This window comes from Neofelis nebulosa, chromosome 3 (assembly GCF_028018385.1).
Source record: "Neofelis nebulosa isolate mNeoNeb1 chromosome 3, mNeoNeb1.pri, whole genome shotgun sequence".
Classification (NCBI taxonomy): Eukaryota; Metazoa; Chordata; class Mammalia; order Carnivora; family Felidae; genus Neofelis; species Neofelis nebulosa.
Window position 1 is genome coordinate 44,624,600 of NC_080784.1, and position 24,959 is coordinate 44,649,558.

General features: G+C 36.7%; 1 protein-coding gene across 9 annotated transcripts in view; it reads right to left on the bottom strand.

Moving 5' to 3' along the window:
* Window positions 1–24,959, bottom strand: part of LOC131506714 (disintegrin and metalloproteinase domain-containing protein 5-like) — a 134,141-nt gene that overhangs the window by 91,258 nt on the left and 17,924 nt on the right. For 3 of the 9 annotated variants that reach the window (XM_058720610.1, XM_058720609.1, XM_058720607.1), the window contains exons 4-7: window positions 24,358–24,436; window positions 23,542–23,618; window positions 22,547–22,721; window positions 21,603–21,668 (exon numbers count right to left, since the gene is read on the bottom strand). The exons of 1 other annotated variant lie outside the window; for it this stretch is intronic. In XM_058720610.1, coding sequence (XP_058576593.1) covers window positions 21,603–21,668; window positions 22,547–22,721; window positions 23,542–23,618; window positions 24,358–24,436 — 397 coding nt within the window. Of the gene's footprint in view, window positions 1–21,602; window positions 21,669–22,546; window positions 22,722–23,541; window positions 23,619–24,357; window positions 24,437–24,959 lie in introns of those variants that run through there. 5 more of the 9 variants (XM_058720611.1, XM_058720608.1, XM_058720613.1 and 2 more) reach the window with 5 other exon arrangements.

Genomic DNA, 24,959 nt, shown 5'->3' on the forward strand with positions numbered 1-24,959 from the left:
CAAGGAACTAAGCCAGTATTCCTATCCAGCAGCACCTACCCTCAACCTCAGAGCTCAATCAGTAGTCTCACCCCAAAACTGACATGATAGCAAACACCACCTGACCAAGGATGATACCAGCTGACACACCCAGAGTTCAATTTAAGCTGAATGGTGAATTACTATCTCTGCCAAACCAAACCTGTAAAATCTAGAAAATAATACCACTTATTTAAATTGGCAGATACTGACATAAGGAATCAAGGATCATGAAAAATCAGGAAAACTTGACACCACCAAAGGAAACTAATAGAGCTCCAATTACTGACCACAATGAAATAGAGACCTATAAACTGTCAGAGAATTTAGAGTAATCACCTTAAAGAAGCTTAGTAAACCACAAGAACATAGAGACAATTAAAATTAAGAAAACAATGCATGAACAAAATGAAGATAGGCTCCTTGATTATTATATAATGAACTTCTTTGTCTATTTTTACCATTTTTAGTTTAAATTCTATTTTGTGATATTATGTTGATAACCCTGCTTGTGTTTTGGGTTACCATTAACTTCAAATTTCTTTTTCTATCTTTTCAGTAGGTCTATGTGTTTAAAGCTAAAGCAAGTTACTTGTATGCAGAATATCCTTGGATTTTTTTTTTTAAATCCATTTGGGCATTCTATGTCTTTTGATTGGAGAATTTAATCTACTTACATTTAAGGTAATTATTGATAGGTAAGGACTTACTACTGTCCTCTTATTAATGGCATTCTGGCTATTTTATAAATACACTGTTCCTTGCTTCTTATTCTCCTGTCTTCTTTTCTAATTTGATAACTTTTGGTATCAGTATGCTTTGACATCTTTGTCATGTTCTTTTGTGTAACTACTACATGTTTTTCCCCTGCAGTTACCACGAAGTTTACATAAAGTATGTAAAAATTTTAACATCCTATTTTAAACTGATAACAATTTGATTTTCATAAAATCCTTAAACTTTATACTTTTACTTCTCTCCTTTGAAGTTTAGGCTGTTGATGTTACACTTTACACATTTTTAATATTATGTATCCAATAAAAGCATTTTTGTTATAGTTATTTCTGATATGTTTGTTTTTCATTTTTAAACTAAACACTGATTACACATCACCATTGGGAAATCTGACTTTGAGTACATATTTATCATTACCAGATATTTTTATATACTACCTTCATATGTTTTTATAATGCTACACTAATTAGTGTGCTTCCAATGATACTCAAAGAACTCTTTACCATTTCTTGTATGTCAGGTCTAGTCATGATACATTCCCTCAGCTTTTGTTTGTTTAAGAAAGTTTTTATCACTGCTTCATTTCTGAAGGACAAGGACAGCTTGTCCAGTCATAATATTCTTGGTTGACAGGTTTTTTTTTTAATAGGTTGCCTAGAAAAGACTTGTGTTAGACTTGAAAATACATATGGACTGAAAGTGAAGGGATGAAAAAGATATTCTATGCAGATGGAAGTGAAGAAAAAGCCAGGGTCACAATACTTATATCAGACAAAACAGACATTAAAACAAAGACTAACAAGACACAAAGAAGGGTGTTACATAATGATAAAGGGTTCAATCCAACAGGAGGACATAACAATTGTAAATATCTGTGCACTCAAAATAGGAGCACCTAAATATATAAAGCAGGTATTAACAGACACAAGGGGAGAATTTTACAGTAATACAATAATAACAGGATTCTTGAACACCCCACTTACATCAATGGATAGATCATCCAGGTAGAAAATCAATAAGGGAGGGGCGCCTGGGTGGCGCAGTCGGTTAAGCGTCCGACTTCAGCCAGGTCACGATCTCGCGGTCCGTGAGTTCGAGCCCCGCGTCAGGCTCTGGGCTGATGGCTCAGAGCCTGGAGCCTGTTTCCGATTCTGTGTCTCCCTCTCTCTCTGCCCCTCCCCCGTTCATGCTCTGTCTCTCTCTGTCCCAAAAATAAATAAAAAACGTTGAAAAAAAAAAAAGAAAATCAATAAGGGAACAGTGACTTTGAATGACATGTTTGACCATATAACCTACACATAGACATTAACAGATACATACAGAATATTTAATCCAAAACCAGCAAATACATACTTTTCAAGAGCACATGGAAAATTCTCCAGGATAAATCACATGTTAGGAAAAAAACCAAGTATTAATAAATTTAAGAAGACTAAAATTATACATAAAGTGTCATTTATGATCACAATGGCATAAAAGTGGAAATCAATTACAAGAAAAAACTGGATAAACACAAAGGCATAGAGGCTTACTAAATTTCTAGGAAGTACCAAATGTTTCAATGAAGAAAACAAATAGGAAATTTTTTTTAGGTTTGTCTATTCATTTGGAGAGAGAGAGAGAGAGAGAAAGAGCACACAAGTAGGGAAAGGGGATGAGAGAGATGGAGAGAGAGAATCCAAAGCAGGCTCCACACTGTGAGCCTGGAGCCCAACACAGGGCTCAAACTCAGGAACCACAAGATCATGACCTGAAATGAAATCAAGAGTCAGATAGTTAACCAACTGAGGCACTCAGGTGCCCCAACAAAGATGAAATTTTTAAAAATACCTGGAGACAAATGAAAATGGAAACCTAGTGATTCAAAATTTTTCATGCACATTCAAGAGCCATAAAAGAATGAAGTTTACAGTAATTCAGTCATACCTCAAGACACAAGAAAAATTTCAAATAAACAACCTATCCTTACACCTAAAGGAAAAAAGAACAAAGCCCAAAACTAGGTGAAGTAAGGTAATAATAAAGATCAGAACATAAATAAATGAAATAAACACTTAAAGAAAAAGATCAATGAAACAAAGAGCCTAAAAGATAAACAAAATTGATAAACCTTTAGTCAGACTCATTAAGAAAAAAGAGAGAGGACTCAAACAAAAACAGAAATAAGGAGAAATAACTTACACCATAGAAATACACAGGATTATAAGTGACTACTACAAAGTTATGTGCCAACAAATCTGACAACCTAGAAAAACTGGATAAATAACTAGAAGCATACAATCTTCCAAAACTGAATTAGGAAGAAATACAAAATCCGAATAAACCAATTGCTGGTAATGAAATTGATTCAATAATCAAAACTTCCAGCATACAAAAGTCAAAGACCAGATGGCTTCACAGGTGAATTCTATCAAATACTGAAAGATTTAATACCTTTCCTTCTCAAACTATTCTAAAAACTAGAAGAAAAAGGATACTTTTAAATTCATTCTTCAAGGCTGGCATTATCCTACTATCAAAACCAGCAAAAGACATTACAAAAATAAAAAACTACAGGTCAATATCCCTGATGAATTTAGATGCAAAAATCTTCAACAAATATTAGCAAACTGAATTCAAGAATACGTTAGAAGGATCACTCACCATAATCAAATGGGATTTATTACAGTGGTAAAAGGGTGGTTGATCTACAAATCAAATCAATCAGCATGACACACTACATTAACAAAATGAAAGATAAAAACCATACAATATTCTAATAGATGAAGAAAAAGCACATGACAAAATTCAACATTAATGATAAAAACTCTCAGAAAAGTGGGATTAGAGGGAACATACCTCAACATAATAATGAAATATGAAATATGAAAACTCACAGCTATTGTCAGACTCGATGAAAAACTGAAAGATTTTTTCTAACATCAGAAACAAGACAAAGATGTCCATTCTTGCCACTTTTAATAAACAGAGCACTGGAGGTCCTAGCCACAGCAATCAGATAAAAAAAAAAATAAAAGGCATCCAAATTGGTAAGGAAGAAGTAAGACTGTCACTATTTGCAGAAGACATGATAATCTCTGGAGAAAACCCTAAAGATCTACCAAATAGACTAACAGCATATTAGTTTGAGGAAAACAGATCATGAGTTCTGTGCAGGGGAGGGATCCCTGATCACAGAGAGAGGTGAGATTTAGAAAGAGAAAGAGAGAGAGAGAAGAAGAGAGAGAGCAAGAGAGGAATGCATAGGGGGTTGCACAAGGAAAACATTTCTCCAAAGCCACTGAGTGGGAAAACAAGAGGGGCTGATTTTTGTGTTTTTACACCCAGCAGGGCTCAAAGACTAGAGTTTTAGAGGCCCACAGAATGGCCAGTGTGGAGCCCTGAGAGTGCTGAACTGCTCATATGGAGAACAAAGGCAGATAGAAGAGGGACAGATAGTGCAATCTGAGGATCCCCTGGGACACTGTGAGAGACAGTTTCCCCTTGTTGGAGTACATATGGGAGAGGTGGCACTGTCTCTCTGGGGACAAAAGAGTCAGCAGGCAACATTTCCCTCCCTCACCCCTCAGTAGGGATGCAGAGACACCTGCTGAAGGCAGCTAACCTGGACACTGGCTCTTTGATGTGTTTTACTCCAAACTCAACACTCATGAGCTTTGGTGCAACTTCCATTCTGTATCAAACCTGCATCAGTCCCAGCATGGTGAGACCCTCCCCCAGAGAACCAGTACATGTCCCCACAATACTAAGCCCCTAAAGTGTGCAGTTTTAAAACTCAGCCATCCTGCCTTCAATAGAGCCCATGGTGTACTGCACTGCCAGGCAGGCAGGCAGCCTGGACACAGACAGTGTAAAGGCAACAATCTGAAGCATGCCTGGGATACACCAAAAGAGGTTATTCACTCTTCTGGAAGGGCTTCCCAGAAAGCAGCAGGCACGAACTTCCCTCTCTGGAAACAAGGAAGCTGGGTGGAGCCATTTGCCTTCCCCACACCTTAGCATAAACTAACTTCAGTAACCAGCACTCTGCCAAAAGTGGTGGCCTAAACTACTTACACCAAGCCCCAGCCCCCTGCACTCTACAGATGCTGTTTTTCTTGGGCAAATGTGCCTGAGAATCAGAGCAGCAGTCCCCTCTCCCAGAAGGCCAGCACAAACACCACCCAATGCACCATGAGTTATGCAAAGCTTCAGCTCTAATGCAAATAGCATCAAATCTCTTTAAACAAGCAGACCAGAGCACATCTAGTTAAACTTGCCACACAGTAAACAAGGTCCAAATACTCCCACTGCAGGCAAGGAGAAACTCTGCAGAGGACTGACTTGAGGGAAAGAGCAGGCAAAACACAGCAACAGAGTGCACACAGCACATACCAGAGACAATTCTTGAAGTGCCAGGCCCCCAACAGTATAGAATCCCTTCATAATATAGCCATTACTCTCAGGAGCAGGAAACATAACACACTTTCCCAACACACAAAAGAAGATAGAGACCTAGACAAAATGCCAAGATGGAGGAATTCATCCCAAATGAAAGAAAAGGTCACAGCCAGGGATCTACTCAAAACAAATATAAGTAAAATGCCATATGGAAAATCGAAAGCAACAATCATAAGGATACTAGCTGGGCTTGATAAAAACATAGAAGACACCAGGTAATCCCTTACCACAGAGATAAAAGACCTAAAAAGTAAGCCAAAAAGAGAAGTGCAATAACCAAGATTCAGAACGTCCAGAAAGTAAAGACCATAAGGATGGAAGAAGCAGATGAATGAATAAGTGATATAAAGACAAAATTATGGAAAATAATGAAGCTAAAATGAAGAGGGAAAGAAAAATATTAGATCACAAATACAGATTTAGGGAATAGAGTAACTACATAAAGCATAATAACATTCCTATTATAAGTGTCTCAGAAGATGAAGACACAGAAAAGGGTACAGAGGGGTATTTTAAGAAATTACAGCTGAAGAGAGTAGAGGGAAGATGGTGGCGTAGGAGGACACTGGGCTCACCGCGCGTCCTGCTGATCACTTAGATTCCACCTACACCTGCATAAATAACCCAGAAAACCGCCAGAGGATTAGCAGAATGGAGTCTCCGGAGCCAGGCGCAGACGAGAGGCCCACAGAAGCGGGTAGAAAGGGCAGCGAGGTGGTGCGCGCTCCACGGACTGGTGGGAGGGAGCCGGGGCAGAGGGGCGGCTCGCCGGCCAAGCAGAGCCCCCGAGTCTGGCTGGCAAAAGTGGAGGGGCCTGATGGACTGTGTTCCGACAGCAAGCGCGACTTAGCGTCTGGGAAGTCATAAGTTAACAGCTCTGCTCAGAAAGCAGGAAGGCTGGAGGACAAAGGGAGGGAGAGCTGCTGAGCCCCCAGACGACAGAGCTCAGCTTAGCGGGGAACAAAGGCACTCGCCAGCGCCATCTCCCCCGCCCATCCCCCAGCCAATTTCCCAAAAGGAACCAGTTCCTGCCAGGGAACTTGCTCGCTCAGCGAAAACACCCACTCTGTGCTTCTGTGGAGCCAAACCTCCGGCAGCAGATCTGACTCCCTCCCGCTGCCACAGGGCCCCTCCTGAAGTGGATCACCTAAGGAGAAGCGAGCTAAGCCTGCCCCTCCTGCCCCCGTGCACCTTGCCTACCCACCCCAGCTAATACGCTGGATCCCCAGCACCACAAGCCTGGCAGTGCACAAGTAGCCCAGAAGGGCCACGCCACCCCACAGTGAATCCCACCCCGAGGAGAGGGGAAGAGAAGGCACACACCAGTCTGACTGTGGCCCCAGCGGTGGGCTGGGGGCAGACATCAGGTCGGACTGTGGCCCCGCCCACCAACTCCAGTTATACACCACAGCACAGGGGAAGTGCCCTGCAGGTCCTCACCACTCCAGGGACTATCCAAAATGACCAAACAGAAGACTTCCCCTCAGAAGAATCTCCAGGAAATAACAACAGCTAATGAACTGATCAAAAAGGATTTAAATAATATAACAGAAAGTGAATTTAGAATAATAGTCATAAAATTAATCGTTGGGCTTGAAAACAGTATAGAGGACAGCAGAGAATCTCTTGCTACAGAGATCAAGGGACTAAGGAACAGTCACGAGGAGCTGAAAAGCACTTTAAATGAAATGCAAAACAAAATGGAAACCACGACGGCTCGGATTGAAGAGGCAGAGGAGAGAATAGGTGAACTAGAAGATAAAGTTATGGAAAAAGAGGAAGCTGAGAGAAAGAGAGATAAAAAAATCCAGGAGTATGAGGGGAAAATTAGAGAACTAAGTGATACACTAAAAAGAAATAATATACGCATAATTGGTATCCCAGAGGAGGAAGAGAGAGGGAAAGGTGCTGAAGGGGTACTTGAAGAAATTATAGCTGAGAACTTCCCTGAACTGGGGAAGGAAAAAGGCATTGAAATCCAAGAGGCACAGAGAACTCCCTTCAGACGTAACTTGAATCGATCTTCTGCATGACATATCATAGTGAAACTGGCAAAATACAAGGATAAAGAGAAAATTCTGAAAGCAGCAAGGGATAAACGTGCCCTCACATATAAAGGGAGACCTATAAGACTCGTGACTGATCTCTCTTTTGAAACTTGGCAGGCCAGAAAGGATTGGCACGATATCTTCAGTGTGCTAAACAGAAAAAATATGCAGCCGAGAATCCTTTATCCAGCAAGTCTGTCATTTAGAATAGAAGGAGAGATAAAGGTCTTCCCAAACAAACAAAAACTGAAGGAATTCGTCACCACTAAACCAGCCCTACAAGAGATCCTAAGGGGGATCCTGTGAGACAAAGTACCAGAGACATCACTACAAGCATAAAACATACAGACATCACAATGACTCTAAACCCGTATCTTTCTATAATAACACTGAATGTAAATGGATTAAATGCACCAACCAAAAGACATAGGGTATCAGAATGGATAAAAAAACAAGACCCATCTATATGCTGTCTACAAGAGACTCATTTTAGATCTGAGGACACCTTTAGATTGAGAGTGAGGGGATGGAGAACTATTTACCATGCTACTGGAAGCCAAAAGAAAGCTGGAGTAGCCATACTTATATCAGACAAACTAGACTTTAAATTAAAGGCTGTAACAAGAGATGAAGAAGGGCATTATATAATAATCACAGGGTCTATCCATCAGGAAGAGTTAACAATTATAAATGTCTATGCACCGAATACAGGAGCCCCCAGATATATAAAACAATTACTCATAAACATAAGCAACCTTATTGATAAGAATGTGGTCATTGCAGGGGACTTTAACACTCCACTTACAGAAATGGATAGATCATCTAGACACACAGTCAATAAAGAAACAAGGGCCCTGAATGATACATTGGATCAGATGGACTTGACAGATATATTTAGAACTCTGCATCCCAGAGCAACAGAATATACTTTCTTCTCGAGTGCACATGGAACATTCTCCAAGATAGATCATATACTGGGTCACAAAACAGCCCTTCATAAGATTACAAGAATTGAAATTATACCATGCATACTTTCAGACCACAATGCTATAAAGCTTGAAATCAACCACAGGAAAAAGTCTGGAAAACCTCCAAAAGCATGGAGGTTAAAGAACACCCTACTAAAGAATGAGTGGGTCAACCAGGCAATTAGAGAAGAAATTTAAAAATATATGGAAATAAACGAAAATGAAAATACAACAATCCAAACGCTTTGGGATGCAGCAAAGGCAGTCCTGAGAGGAAAATACATTGCAATCCAGGCCTATCTCAAGAAACAAGAAAAATTCCAAACACAAAATCTAACAGCACACCTAAAGGAAATAGAAGCAGAACTGCAAAGGCAGCCTAAACCCAGCAGAAGAAGAGAAATAATAAAGATCAGAGCAGAAATAAACAATATAGAATCTAAAAAAACTGTAGAGCACATCAACGAAACCAAGAGTTGGTTTTTTGAAAAAATAAACAAAATTGACAAACCTCTAGCCAGGCTTCTCAAAAAGAAAAGGGAGATGACCCAAATAGATAAAATCATGAATGAAAATGGGACTATTACAACCAATCCCTCAGAGATACAAACAATTATCAGGGAATACTATGAAAAATTATATGCCAACAAGTTGGACAACCTGGAAGAAATGGACAAATTCCTAAACACCCACACTCTTCCAAAACTCAATCAGGAGGAAATAGAAAGCTTGAACAGACCCATAACCAGCGAAGAAATTGAAGTGGTTATCAAAAATCTCCCAACAAGTAAGAGTCCAGGACCAGATGGCTTCCCAGGGGAGTTCTACCAGACGTTTAAAGCAGAGATAACACCTATCCTTCTCAAGCTATTCCAAGAAATAGAAAGGGAAGGAAAACTTCCAGACTCATTCTATGAAGCCAGTATTACTTTGATTCCTAAACCAGACAAAGACCCAGTAAAAAAAGAGAACTACAGGCCAATATCCCTGATGAATATGGATGCAAAAATTCTCAATAAGATACTAGCAAATCGAATTCAATGGCATATAAAAAGAATTATTCACCATGATCAAGTGAGATTCATTCCTGGGATGCAGGGCTGGTTCAACATTCGCAAATCAATCAACGTGATACATCACATTAATAAAAAAAAAAGAGAAGAACCATATGATCCTGTCAATCGATGCAGAAAAGGCCTTTGACAAAATCCAGCACACTTTCTTAATAAAAACCCTTGAGAAAGTCGGGATAGAAGGAACATACTTAAAGATCATAAAAGCCATTTATGAAAAGCCCACAGCTAACATCATCCTCAATGGGGAAAAACTGAGAGCTTTTTCCCTGAGATCAGGAACACGACAGGAATGTCCACTCTCACCGCTGTTGTTTAACATAGTGCTGGAAGTTCTAGCATCAGCAATCAGACAACAAAAGGAAATCAAAGGAATCAAAATTGGTAAAGATGAAGTCAAGCTTTCGCTTTTTGCAGATGACATGATATTATACATGGAAAATCCGACAGACTCCACCAAAAGTCTGCTAGAACTGATACATGAATTCAGCAAAGTTGCAAGATACAAAATCAATGTACAGAAATCAGTTGCATTCTTATACACTAACAATGAAGCAATAGAAAGACAAATAAAGAAACTGATCCCATTCACAATTGCACCAAGAAGCATAAAATACCTAGGAATAAATCTAACCAAAGATGTAAAAGATCTGTATGCTGAAAACTATAGAAAGCTTATGAAGGAAATTGAAGAAGATTTAAAGAAATGGAAAGACATTCCCTGCTCATGGATTGGAAGAATAAATTTTGTCAAAATGTCAATACTACCCAAAGCTATCTACACATTCAATGCAATCCCAATCAAAATTGCACCATCATTCTTCTCGAAACTAGAACAAGCAATCCTAAAATTCATATGGAACCACAAAAGGCCCCGAATAGCCAAAGTAATTTTGAAGAAGAAGACCAAAGCAGGAGGCATCACAATCCCAGACTTTAGCCTCTACTACAAAGCTGTCATCATCAAGACAGCATGGTATTGGCACAAAAACAGACACATAGACCAATGGAATAGAATAGAAACCCCAGAACTAGACCCACAAACGTATGGCCAACTCATCTTTGACAAAGCAGGAAAGAACAGCCAATGGAAAAAAGACAGTCTCTTTAACAAATGGTGCTGGGAGAACTGGACAGCAACATGCAGAAGGTTGAAACTAGACCACTTTCTCACACCATTCACAAAAATAAACTCAAAATGGATAAAGGACCTGAATGTGAGACAGGAAACCATCAAAACGTTAGAGGAGAAAGCAGGAAAAGACCTCTCTGACCTCAGCCGTAGCAATCTCTTACTCGACACATCCCCAAAGGCAAGGGAATTAAAAGCAAAAGTGAATTACTGGGACCTTATGAAGATAAAAAGCTTCTGCACAGCAAAGGAAACAACCAACAAAACTAAAAGGCAACCAACGGAATGGGAAAAGATATTTGCAAATGACATATCGGACAAAGGGCTAGTATCCTAAATCTATAAAGAGCTCACCAAACTCCACACCCGAAAAACAAATAACCCAGTGAAGAAATGGGCAGAAAACATGAATAGACACTTCTCTAAAGAAGACATCCGGATGGCCAACAGGCACATGAAAAGATGTTCAACGTCGCTCCTTATCAGGGAAATACAAATCAAAACCACACTCAGATATCACCTCACGCCAGTCAGAGTGGCCAAAATGAACAAATCAGGAGACTATAGATGCTGGAGAGGATGTGGAGAAATGGGAACCCTCTTGCACTGTTGGTGGGAATGCAAATTGGTGCAGCCCCTCTGGAAAGCAGTGTGGAGGTTCCTCAGAAAATTAAAAATAGATCTACCCTATGACCCAGCAGTAGCACTGCTAGGAATTTACCCAAGGGATACAGGAGTACTGATGCATAGGGGCACTTGTACCCCAATGTTTATAGCAGCACTCTCAACAATAGCCAAATTATGGAAAGAGCCTAAATGTCCATCAACTGATGAATGGATAAAGAAATTGTGGTTTATATATACAATGGAATAGTACGTGGCAATGAGAAAGAATGAAATATGGCCCTTTGTAGCAACGTGGATGGAACTGGAGAGTGTGATGCTAAGTGAAATAAGCCATACAGAGTAAGACAGATACCATATGGTTTCACTCTTATGTGGATCCTGAGAAACTTAACAGAAACCCATGGGGGAGGGGAAGGGAAAAAAAAAAAAAGAGGTTAGAGTGGGAGAGAGCCAAAGCATAAGAGACTGTTAAAAACTGAGAACAAACTGAGGGTTGATGGGGGGTGGTAGGGAGGGGAGGGTGGGTGATGGGTATTGAGGAGGGCACCTTTTGGGATGAGCACTGGGTGTTGTATGGAAACCAATTTGACAATAAATTTCATATATTAAAAAAATAATAATAAATTAAAAAAAAGAAGTCATATATGTGTGTGTGTGTGTGCGTGTACTCATACACACACGTATATATACGTATATATATACGTATACATATATACGTATATGTATGTTAACTAAATAGAATTTAAATTTAAAACTATTATATATATATGCATATATATATAAAATCAAGAAGTCTTATCTCTTAATTTGTATCTGATTTTGTTACTTTATGTCCCATACAATTTCTTTGCACTTGAATAATTGAGCAAGGGAAAAACTGGATGCTAAACAATTTTCAAGTGTGTTTTGCAGACTGTCTTTCAGACCCTATATTGTCCATCTGTCTATAATCAAATAAATAATTTCAAAGCTTTGAAAGAAATTACAGCTGAAAACACCCCTAATCTGAGAAAGAAAACAGACATTCAAATCCAGGAGAACTCCCATACAAATCAATAAAAGCACGCCAACACTAAGACATCCTAGTTACATTTGCAAAACATAGAGAAAAGGAAAAAAATCCTAAAATCAGAAAGACAAAAGAAGTCACTAACTTATAAGGGAAGACAAATAAGGTTAGTACCTGATCTCCCCAGAGAAATGTGGCAGGCCAGAAGGGAGTAGCATGATATATTCACCATCCTGAATGGGAAAAATACGCAGCCAAGAATACTTTATCCAGCAAGGCTGTCATTCAAAATAGGAAAGATGAACAGTTAACATTGTTAAATGTCTATACCACCCAAAGCAATCTACCCATTTATTGTAATCCCCATCAAAATACCAACAGCATTTTTCACAGAGCTAAAACAAATAATCCTAAAGTTTGTATGGAACCACAAAGCAATCTTGAAAAAGAAAAGCAAAGCTGGAGGCATCACAATTCCAGACTTCAACTTATATTACTTATATTACAATTTATATTACAAAGATATAGTGATCAATACAGTATGGCACTGACACAAAAACAGACAGAGAGATCAAAGGAACAGAAAAGAAAACCCAGAAATGGACCTACAGCTATATTGTCAATTCATCTTCTACACAACAGAAAAAAAGACAGCCTCTTCAACAAATGGTGTTGGGAAAACTGGACAATGACATGCAGAAGAATGAAACTAGACCATTTTCTTATACCATACAGACAAGTAAATTCACAATGGATGAAAGACCTAAATGTGAGACAGGAAATCATCAAAATCCTAGAGAACACAGGCAGCAACCTCTTTGACATCAGCCACAGCAACCTCTTACCAGATATGTCTCCAGAAGCAAGGGAAACAAAAGCAAAAATGAACTACTGAGACTTCATTAAGATAAAAAGGTTCTGCACAGTGAAGGAAACCATCAACAAAATTAAAAGGCAACCTAGAGAATGGGAGAAGATATGTGCAAATGACATATATGATAAAGGGTTAGTATCCAAAATCTATAAGAACTTATCAAATTCGACACCCAAGAAACAACCCAGTTAAGAAATGAGTAGAGGACATGAATAGACATTTTCCAAAGAAGACATACAGATGGCTAACAGACACATGAATGATGCTCAATATTGCTCATCATCATGGAAATACATATCAAAACCACGATGAGATACCATCTCACATCTGTCAGAGTAGCTAAAATTAATAACATAAGAAACAACATATATTGATGAGGATGTGGAGAAAGGGGAACCCTCTTGCAGTGTTGGTGGGAATGCAAACTCATGCAGCCACTCTGGAAAACAGTAATAGAGTCCTCAAAAAGTTAAAAATAGTACTACCCTACAATCCAGCAATTGCACTACTAGGTATTTAACCAAAGGATACAAAAATACTTATTTGAAGGGACACAAGCATCCTGATCTTTATAGCAGAATTATCAACAATAGCCAAATTATGGAAAGAGCTCAAATGTCCACTGACTGATGAATGGATAAAGAAGATGTGGTACAGATATATAATGGAATATTACTCAGCCATAAAATATCATTATTTATTTATTTTATGCAAATCATTAATTTGCAATGACATGGATGGAGCTAAAATGTATTGTGCTAAGCTAAATAAGTCAGTCAGAGAATGACAAATACCTTATGACTTCACTCACATGGAATTTAACAAACAAAACAAATAAACATAGGAAAAAAGAGAAAGACAAACCATAAAACAGACTCTTAAGTACAGATAACAAACTAGGGTTGCTGGAGGGGAGGTTGGTGTGGGGATGGGTTAAACTGGTGATGTGCATTAAGGAGGGCACTGGTTGTGATGAGCACTGAGTGTCGTATGTAAGTAATGAATCACTGAATTCTACACCTGAAACTAATATTACACTGATAAGTTAACTAACTGCAATTTAAATTAAAACTTGGGGAAAGAATAACAAACTACTTAAGGATAAGAGAAAGACCTGTACTCTGAAAACTATAAGACACTGATGAAGATATTGAAGATGACACAAATAAATAGAAAGATATACCATACCATGCTCTTGGACTAGAAGAATTAATATTGTTGAAATGTCCATACTACCCAAAACAACCTACAGATTCAATGGAATCCCTGTCAAATTACCAATAATATTTTTTACAGTACTAGAACAAATAATATTTGTCTGGAACCACAAAACACTCCAAACAGCCAAAGCAATCTTGAGAAAAAAGAACAAAGATGGATGTATCACAACCCCAGATTTAAAGCTATACTACAAAGCTATAGTAATCAAAACAGTATGGTACTGGAACAAAAACAGACCCATAGATCAATGGAACGGAAAAGAAAACCCAGAAATAAACCCATAATTATACGGTCAATTAATCTACAACACAAAAGGCAAGAATATGCAACAGGGAAAAAGCAGTTTCCTCAGTCAATAATGTCTAAAACTAGACAGCTCCATGAAAAAGGAATGAAACTAGACCACTTTTGGGGTGCCTGGATAGCGAAGTTGTTAAGCATACAACTCTTGATCCTAGCTCAGGACATGATTTCACGGTTCGTGAGATTGGGCTGAGATTGGGCTCAGTGCTAACAGCATGGAGCCTGTTTGGGATTCTCTCTCTCCCTTGCTCGCCCCTTCCCTGCTCATGCTCACACTCTCAAAATAAATAAATATTTGTTTTTAAAAAAGAAAGAAACTAGGCCACTTTCTTACACCGTATACATAAATAAAAATATACAAAAATAAACTCAAAAATATTAAAGACTTAAATGTAAGGCATGAAATTATAAAACTCCTGGAAAAAAAATATAGGCAGTAATCTCTGGATATCAACCTTAGCAACATATTTCTATATATGTCTCCCAGGAAAGTGAAACAAAAGAAAAATACAGTTTTTGTATCGTATCAAAATACGAAGGTAACAAAGGAAACCATTACCAAAATGAAGAGGCAACCTACTAAAATATAAAAGATATTTCCAAATGATATATCCAATAAGGGGTTAATATCCAAAATATATAAAGAAATCACACACCTCAACATCAAAAAACAAATAATCTGATTTAAAAACAGCAAAGAACCTGAAAAGATGTAAATGGATACAGCCACTCTGCAAAACAGTATGGATGTTTCTCAAAAAATTATAAACAGAAATACCAATTATAATCTAGTAATTCCACTGCTGATTATTTAGCCAGAAAAAAATGAAATCACTAATTTGAAAACACATATGCACTCTTATGTTCATTGCAGCATTATTTACAATAGCTAAGATATGGAAGCAACCCAAATGTCCATTGAAAGATGAATGGATAAAGAAGATGTGGTATAGGGCGCCTGGGTGGCGCAGTCGGTTAAGCGTCCGACTTCAGCCAGGTCACGATCTCGCGGTCTGTGAGTTCGAGCCCCGCGTCAGGCTCTGGGCTGATGGCTCGGAGCCTGGAGCCTGTTTCCGATTCTGTGTCTCCCTCTCTCTCTGCCCCTCCCCTGTTCATGTTCTGTCTCTCTCTGTCCCAAAAATAAATAAAAAACGTTGAAAAAACAATTTAAAAAAAAAAAAAAAAAAAGAAGATGTGGTATATATAAACAATGGAATATTATTCAGTCATTAAAAAAACAACAACAATGAAATCTTGCTATTCATGACAACATGGGTAGACCTACAGGATATAATACTAAGTGAAATAAGTCAGACAGAGAAAGACAAATACTACATGATTTCATTCATATGAGGAATCTAAAATAAAAAATAAATGAACAAATAAACAAAAACATAAATAGACTCATAAATACAGAGAACAAAACTGAAAAAAAAGGAGGAGGGTCAAGTAGATGGGCAGAGTATAAGAAGCAGATTAAGAGGTATAAAATTCCATTTATAAAATAAGTCGTGGGGATGAAAACACAACATAGAGAATATAGTCAATAGTACTATAATAGCTTTGTATGGTGACAGATGGTAACTACACTTAACGTAGTGAGTACTGTGTAATATATAAAATTGTCCAATACCTATGTTATATATCTGAAACTAACATAGCATTGTATGTCAACTATACTTCAATAAAAAAAAATACAACCCACCAAGACTTAATCAAGAAGAAATAAAATAAATGAATAGAGCAATTACTAGGAAGGAAATTGAATTAATATTTTTTTTAATGTCCCAATGAAGAAAAGCTCAGGACTAGAGGACCTCACTGGTGAATTTTACCAAATAGTTGAATAAGTAACACCAATTCTTCTCAAAATCTGCCAAAAAAAAAAAAATCAAAGATGTTGGAATATGCCCAAAGTCATTTTATGAAGCCAGCATTACCCTGATAGCAAAGCGAGAAAAAGATGCTATAAGAAAGAAAAGTACAGGCCAATATTCCCGATGAACATTGATGGAAAATTGTCAATAAAAGACTAGCAAACCAAATTCAGCAGCACATTAAAATATCATTCATCATGATCAAGTTATAGCTAGAACAACCAGACTGAAATCAATAAGGAAAAAGAAGACTTTTTATAAACCAGTTGACCTAACAGACATATACAGAACACTTAACAGTAGCATATACATTCTTCTAAAGGACACATTGAACAATTTGCAAAATAGACTACATGTTAGGCCACAAAACAAGGCTTAACAAATTTAAGAAGACAGAAACAATACCAAGTATGCTCTCTGACCACAATAAAATGAAACTATAAATCAATAGAAGGGAAACTGGAAAATCCACAAAAAATTCTCAAAACAAAGCTCAGGACTAAATGAATTCACTAGAGAATTCTACCAAACATTTAAAGAAAAATTAACGCTAATCCTCCTCAAGCTCTTTCTAAGAATTACAGAGGCAAGAAAACTTCCAAACTCATTCTGTGAGGTCAGCATTATCCCAATACCGAAGCCAGATAAAGACACTGCAAGGAAAGAAAAATAGAAACCAATATCTTTGGTGAATATTGAAGCAAAAATGACTAGTAAAATACCATCAAAATGGTATTCTTTCATCAAAATGAATTCAACAGCTAATAAAAGGATCATTCACTATTACCAAGTGGGGTTTATACCTGGAATGTAAGAATGGTTCAACACATCAAAAAATCAATGTAATACTACACATTAACAAAATGAAGGACAAAAAAACCCACATGATCATTTCAACTGATGCCAAAAATAGTGTCAAAATTCAGTACTATTTCATGACAAAAACACCCAACAAACTAATAATATAAGGAAAGTACTTCAACATAATAAAAGCCATATATGATCACAGCTAATATCACTCTCAACAGTGAAAGACTGACAGCTTTTTTTCTAATAACAGGAACAAATCAACCATGCACACCCTCACCACACTATTCAACATAGTATTAGATTGCTAACTATAGCAATCAGAGAAGTCAAAGAAAAAAAGGTATTCAAATTAGAAATAAATAAGTAAAATTATCTCTGTTCACCAATATGATTTTATACATAGAAAGCCCTATATATTCTACCAAAAAATTTTTTTGTTAAATCTAGGAAACAGGGGCGCCTGGGTGGCGCAGTCGGTTAAGCGTCCGACTTCAGCCAGGTCATGATCTCGTGGTCCGTGAGTTCGAGCCCCGCGTCAGGCTCTGGGCCGATGGCTCGGAGCCTGGAGCCTGTTTCCGATTCTGTGTCTCCCTCTCTCTCTGCCCCTCCCCCGTTCATGCTCTGTCTCTCTCTGTCCCAAAAATAAATAAAAAACGTTGAAAAAAAATTAAAAAAAAAAAAAAAAATCTAGGAAACAATTTCAGCAGTTACAGGATATAAAATCAGCACACAAAAATCAGTTGTTCCAATATACTACCATGACCAATCACAAAAAGGAATCAAGAAAATGTTCCCTTTTACTATAGCATCAAAAAGGAAGAGATACTTAATAACAGACTTAACCAATGAAGTGAAGTATTTGCACAATGAAAACTAAAGACACTGGTAAAAGAAATCAAAGAATATACAAACAAATGGAAAGATATCTCATGTTTGTGAGTTGGAAGACTTCATAGCATTAAAATACCCAAATTAGCCAAAGCTATCTACAGATTCAATGCAATCCCTATCAAAATCCCAATGGCCTATTTTGAAGAAATAGAAAAAACATCCTAAAAGAGGAATGCCAGAATGTCTCACCTCCTAATTTCAAAGCATACTACAAAGCAAAAGTAACCAACACTATATGGTACTGGCATAAAGACATATATGTGGATCAATGGAATAGACTAGAGCACCCAAAAACAAAGCCCTGAGTATATGACCAAATGATTTTTAACATGGGTGCCAAGATACAGAGTGGAAAATGGTTCATGTCTTTCACAAATGTCACTGGAAAAACTGTATATCTACATGCAAAAGAATGAAGTTGGATCCTTACTTTAAATCATATATAAAAGTTAACTGAAATTAATTACAGATGTAAATGTAAGACCTAAAATTATAAAGCTCCTAGAAAAAAAGCACAGGAGAAATCTTCAGGACATTGGATTTGACAATGATTTCTTAGATCTCACACCAAAAGCAGAGGCAACAAAAGTAAAAATAAACAAATGGTATTACATTAAACTTAGCTTTTGTGCCTCAAAGAAAACAATCAACAGAGTGAAAAGGCAACCTTCAGAATGGGAGGAAGCATTTGCAAACCACATATCTGATAAGAAGTTAGTATCTAGAATATATAAAGAATTCCTATAACTCAACAAAAAACAATTTTAAAATTATTTAATAGTGTAAATATTAATAATAGAAAACAGTATGGCAGTTCCTCATAGATTAACCATAGAATTAACATATGTTTTAACAATCCAGCTTCTGGATATATGCCAAAAAAAAAAATCCAAAGCAAAGTCTCAAAGAGATATTTACACATTCATGTTCCCTCCAGCATTATTCACAATAGACTGAAGGTAGTAGAAACCCAAATGTCCATGAACAGAGGACTGGGTAAAAAAAAAATGTAGTATATACATGCAATGGAATACCACACAGCAATAAAAAGGAAAAATGTCCTGTCACATGCTACGACATGGATGAAACTTGAGGACATTATGCTAAGTATAATAAAGCAGTCAGAGATGTTCAAATACTTTATGATTCCACTCATATGAATTATCTAAAGTAGTAAAAATCATAGCAACTGAATGTAGAAAGGTGTTCACCAAGGCCTGGGATGGGCAGAGGAAATTAGTCTTTAAAGGGCATAGAGTTTTGGTTTTCAGGATACAAAGGTTCTAGAGAGCTATTGAACAACAATGTGAATATACTCAATACTGCCAAACTGTATTTTTAAAAATAGTTAGGATAGTAAATTTAATGGCATATGCTTTTTACCACAATAAAAAAAAGAATAAAGAAAACTAGGATTCAATGCTAGATCTGACTCCAAATTATGTACTTGTAACTGCCAAATCTAGTTTACTATGAAACACAATAAACTCTGTACTTATTCACTTGAAAACAATTAGAGAAATGGGTAATTTCACACTGCTGGACTATTTCAAGAGCACCAGGGAACTTCCTTAGCAAACTCCTCACTGAACTTCACCAAGGCCACAGTCAATCCTCATACCTGCCACTGGTAACCACACAGCAATGGAAATTTTACTTAACTAACTAGCTGATACCTCTTAAGTGTATCCCTAATGCACTTTTAAATATTAATGAAGAATATTTTCTCTGTGAGGAAACTGCCTAAAAAGGAATCCTGTAAAAAGAAAAGAAAGAAAGCCCACAGTTTTTAAGATAGCTGTATCAATAAAAGACTACCGTATTAGTTAAAAAGATTTGAGATTAATATAAACCCAAAAAGGTCTCTGGGCTCCCAACCAAATAAATGGTCATTGGTTTAAGCCACTAAATTTTGGAGTGATTTTCTATGCAGTAACAGATAATTTATGCTTATCTTGAAGTCTACTTTGTCTGATATTAATCTAGTTAAAACAAGTTTTTAGAATTTTCATTTTTATTATATACTTTTGAAGTCTTTTACTTTCATTTTGTACCATATTTTACATATGTCAGTTTTAGATAGAAAATGTGCATTCAGGTGTCTTGCATGATAATATTTGTCTTTCTTTTAATTAATCTTTACCTTTGGTTTTTAATTACAGTACTTAGTCCCTCTACACCTAATATAATTACTTATATATTTGAGTTGAAATTTATCTTAATCTTAGCTTTTACATTTATTTGTCCCACATTTATGAAACAAATGTTTAAGATATAATGGTTTTCTTTCCTTTTATTCACTTCTTTGTGTTGATTATGCTTAAAATTCTGTTTTCCTACTTCTAATTGCTTTGTAATCTTGTAGGAATAGGATTTTGGAATATGTGTTGGCTTTGTACTAGATCATCCTAGTTATACTAAAAAAACAAAAAACAAACAAACAAACAAAAAAACCCTCCACTCCTTATTGAGCCAATGCACTTCAATATTTGTAACCTCTGCCAATACTTAGCTCAGCTCTCCTGCCTCATATCCACCTCTTCTGGAATCAACAGACTCCCTTGCGGAACAAAATATTTTTATAACTTAAAATGTTAATATTTGAACGCTTTCTGGATTTAAATCTATTATTTTGTTTTGTTTTGCTAACCCTTATTTATGATGGCTCATTTTCTTACGAATTTTGAGCTCATATATGGCTGATCTGTGGGAATCCTGTTTGAAGTTGCATTCCCACAGAGAGAAATACTATTTGACTCCAGCAGGTAGCCTCAGATCTTACCAACCTGGAAAAAAATGTAACCTCATAGTTTAGAATCTCCTAACCACCTAAGTTGTGTAAATTAAAAACCTAAACTCAAAGATCAGAAGCATATTCCTCAATACGAAAATTTGTTCATTTGTTTTTTCCATCATTTCATTTACCTAAAATTGAGAATACCACAGATAAGTTGTTTTCTCCCTTTGCTTGGAAGAAGTAGCATATTTGTTTTGTAGTCTATCCTTTCTATTAGGCTGAAGCAGTTAAGTACTATTGGATGTGAGGGTTGAGGGTTTCACCAAGGATGTAGTTCTTTTGAAAAAGAAAAGAAAAATAGACTGACAAGCTTTAAAAAAAATGAAATGGGGTGCCTGCGTGGCTCAGTTGGTTGAGCGTCTGACTTCCGCTCAAGTCGTAATCTCACAGTTCATAAATTCGAGCCCCACTTTGGACTCTGTGCTGACAGCTCCGAGCCTGGAGCCTGGAGCCTGGAGCCTGCTTTGGATTCTGTGTCTCCCTCTCTCTGCCCCTTCCCCGCTCATGCTCTGTCTCTCTCTGTCTCTCAAAGATGAATAAACGTTTAAAAAAAAAAAGAAAAAGAAAAATGCTTTACTTTACAAAAGTAATTAGAGATCCTATTTATAAAATAAATGAACAAATGTGGTTTATGCACAATTTTTAAGAAGTTATTAACTGCAAAAGCAAAAACAAACATTATCAACAAGTGGTTTTAAAATTTTTATTATGTCATTAAAATCAAGTTAAAGACAAAGGTTAAATCATTTAAAAATAACAGTACATAAAAAATGACCTACCAGATTTTTATCCACAACAATATATATTTCAAGATATTGAGGGTATAACTTGAAAAATTCAGTTCTCTGTAAAACACACAACATGAGTGCTGAGAAATTTCCAAAAATTTACCTTCTGTTGATAAAGTGAGAGACTGATTATATAACAAAGCTGTTTTCAAACACAAAAATTTAGATACTATTCAGAAAATTCCAGGTCCAAAAAGTGCCTTTGGTTAATAAGAATTTTCAATGAGATCCCACGCTATACAAGAATCCAGGTATCTTTTGATTTTAGCAATAGCTGAAATTGGAAATCTTAAGTTTACAACATAAATCTTTTCTTTCTTGCCTTGTGATAATGTTCATAGTAGTCTTCCACATAGGCAGATTTTCTGCTACCAATTATTAGGAAACTACTTTTGGCAAACAATAAAGTTTAGAAAAACATTACTAAAGGTTATAATCAATGGCAGTTCACTAGAGCCAGGAATGTTATTTATGACGGTATAGCAGTTTACAGGCCTTTGTGGAAGAATTCATCACTTTGCTTTACATGTACCTTATGTAGGCCACAATAGTATTCATTCATGAACGCTCATGAAACAAAGACTTAACTTAGAAATCCAGATCATGTAATATTTTAACCTAATTTGTCAGCCTAATTGAGAAAAAGGAACCATTTACATTAATCATCCAAATGTCCACATGTGAAATTAATTTTTTTTGGTGTCTTAACTCCTATGTTCACATTTGTTTCCCAGATTAATTACCTAAGTTTTCACTATACTTTGATCTACTAACAAGCTTAACAAAGAACTTTACCCATTTTAAAAGTCATGGAGGGACTTCATTAAAAAGTAAAATAACCTTAAGATCTGCAAGTCATTAAATTTTTCTCTGAGAGTATTTTTCATTTCACAAAGTTTTAACAAATAAGTTAAAATTAAAAAGTCAACACTTACTTCTGAACTCCTTCTGATGTGATAATATAAGTTATTATAGCTATAAGTCTTATTTTCTCCTAAAAGAGGAATATTAGCGTTATCATTTTTTTCTTCATAAATCATGTGCACGAATCCTGATACGGCCTCCATTGGTTCAATTCCATATGAGATGTTTTTAAGCTGCAATGTTCCCCTGAGTATTAAAATCATCAAAACAAAGTCCGAAATCATTCTAACAAAACTATAATATTCTAATGTGGAATTTTGGCCAAATGCATTTTTTTTTACATTTAAAGTCACCTTGGTTTCTCCACTTTACCTCTTTATGCATTGAAGTGTTAAACTCAGAACTAGGCCAGTAATACCACAGGATGCCTATTGCTTTATATGACAAATATTCTAAGAGAAATATCCTGATCATCTAAAGAAAGCATATTAGTGGCATAGATCCATGTGATTGAACAGATTAGGATTCCTTCCTAGGGTATAGATTTTCTAAGCCAAACTGTCAGATCTTCAGGCACTCTCTTCCTTAGTCTTAAGTCCTTTCTTCTTTTTGAGACATCTAATCTTTCCTGACACTTAATGCCATAAGTCATTTTTTTGTGGGGGGCTTAACTGAAGGTATTACCTGCCTAAAAATGGCTAGAAGTAGAGCCAAAATATCTATCAGATCTAGGCATTCTACAGTTGTGAACCATTCTAGGAGATTAATAAATCAGTAAAAACATTAAAAATCTGGAAAAACTAAAGAAGTATGGAGAGACCAACCAACCCTCCCTACACTCAAGACTGCTCAAAGCGTCAAGCAGTCAGAATCAACAAGTAGCCCTCCATCAGGGACAAATGTTTCCAAGGTGACCAATTCTATTTTATCAGTAATTCTGGTTCATTCCTTAGGGAACTGAAATAACAAAGGTGAATATAAAACTAGAAAAGATAAATAGAGAATCAACTCATAGACTAGCAGGATCTAATACCAGCAAATAGAATATCTTTAAAAAGACTACAACCTGAGTCCTGAACAAGTGTTGAGTGACACAAGAGAATTTGGAAAACCTGCAACATATCCTTGATAATTGCAATCCATCTGAAAAGAATATTCAAGAACAAACAGATAACTTATTTTTAAAATGGATATCCTAGATGTGTCATTTATTTCTATTACTTTATCAATATTGGAACTTCAAACTGAATGGGCAATTACCCAATAAACTTGTGCCACGTAGAAGTAAGACATAGTCCAGATTATTAAATGTCAGTGAATGTGTAAATTTCAGGATATTTACATTTTTTACTTTCTTAAAATGTTTACTTATTGAGAGACAGAGAGAGAGAGAGGAAGAGGAAGACAGAGAGCAGGGAAGGGAGGAAGGGAAGGGTGTAGAGAGAGAGGGAGAGAAAGAATCTCAAGTGGGCTCCATGCCATCAGCTCAGAGCTCAACACAGGGCTTGAACCCACAAACCACAAGCTTACAACCTGGACTGAGATCACGACCTGGGCCAAAATCAAGAGTCAGACACTTAGGGTGCCTGGATAGGTCAGTCAGCTAAGCATCCGACGGGCTCAAGTCATGATCTCACAGTTCGTGAGTTCAAGTCCCACATCAGGCTTTCTGCTGTCAGCACGGGGCCCTCTTTGGATCCTCTGTTCCCCTCTCTGTCTCTCTCTCTGTCTCTCTGTCTCTGTCTCTCTCTCTGTCTCAAAAATAAACTTTAAAAAAAAGTGGAGACATACACTTAACCAACTGGGCCACCCCGGTGCCACTGAAATTAACATTTTTAAAGATAATCTAGAGAAAGAAATCTGTAAGAAAAAGCTGTTTTACCTGAGCTGACAAAGGCTCAGAATATTGGATGTCATCTTTGTCATAAAAGTAAACAACAGAAACCGAAGATAAAAATGATCTAGAATAAAATCACAAAAATGTTCAATCTGTCAAACAGAAAACATGAAACATAAAAAATTATTCTTCATAATACAAATTTTCCTTTTACTGAACAATTATAGTGCAAGTTACCTTTGCATATCCTCTTGTCCAAATACTTCTCTGTTGTTTACAATAAATCAAGTGCTGAGGGAAGCATTTAACTCTGGTGACATATAACACTAAAATGCATCCTAATGAACAATCCAAACAGCTAGAGATAGCAAACAGTGTAAATAACATAGGTCCCAATTTCTGGCATAGAACTTTAAATTTTTTTTAACACTTATTTATTTTTGAGAGACAGAACACAAGTGGAGGAGAGGCAGAGAGGGAGACACAAAATCCAAAGCAGGCTCCAGGCTCTGAGCTGCCAGCACAGAGCCCAATGTTGGGCTCAAACCCATGAACTGCGAGATCATGACCTGAACTGAAATCAGACGCTTAACCGACTGAGCCACTTAGGGGCCCTTCCAGCATAGAACTTTAAAATCTTTGTCTTT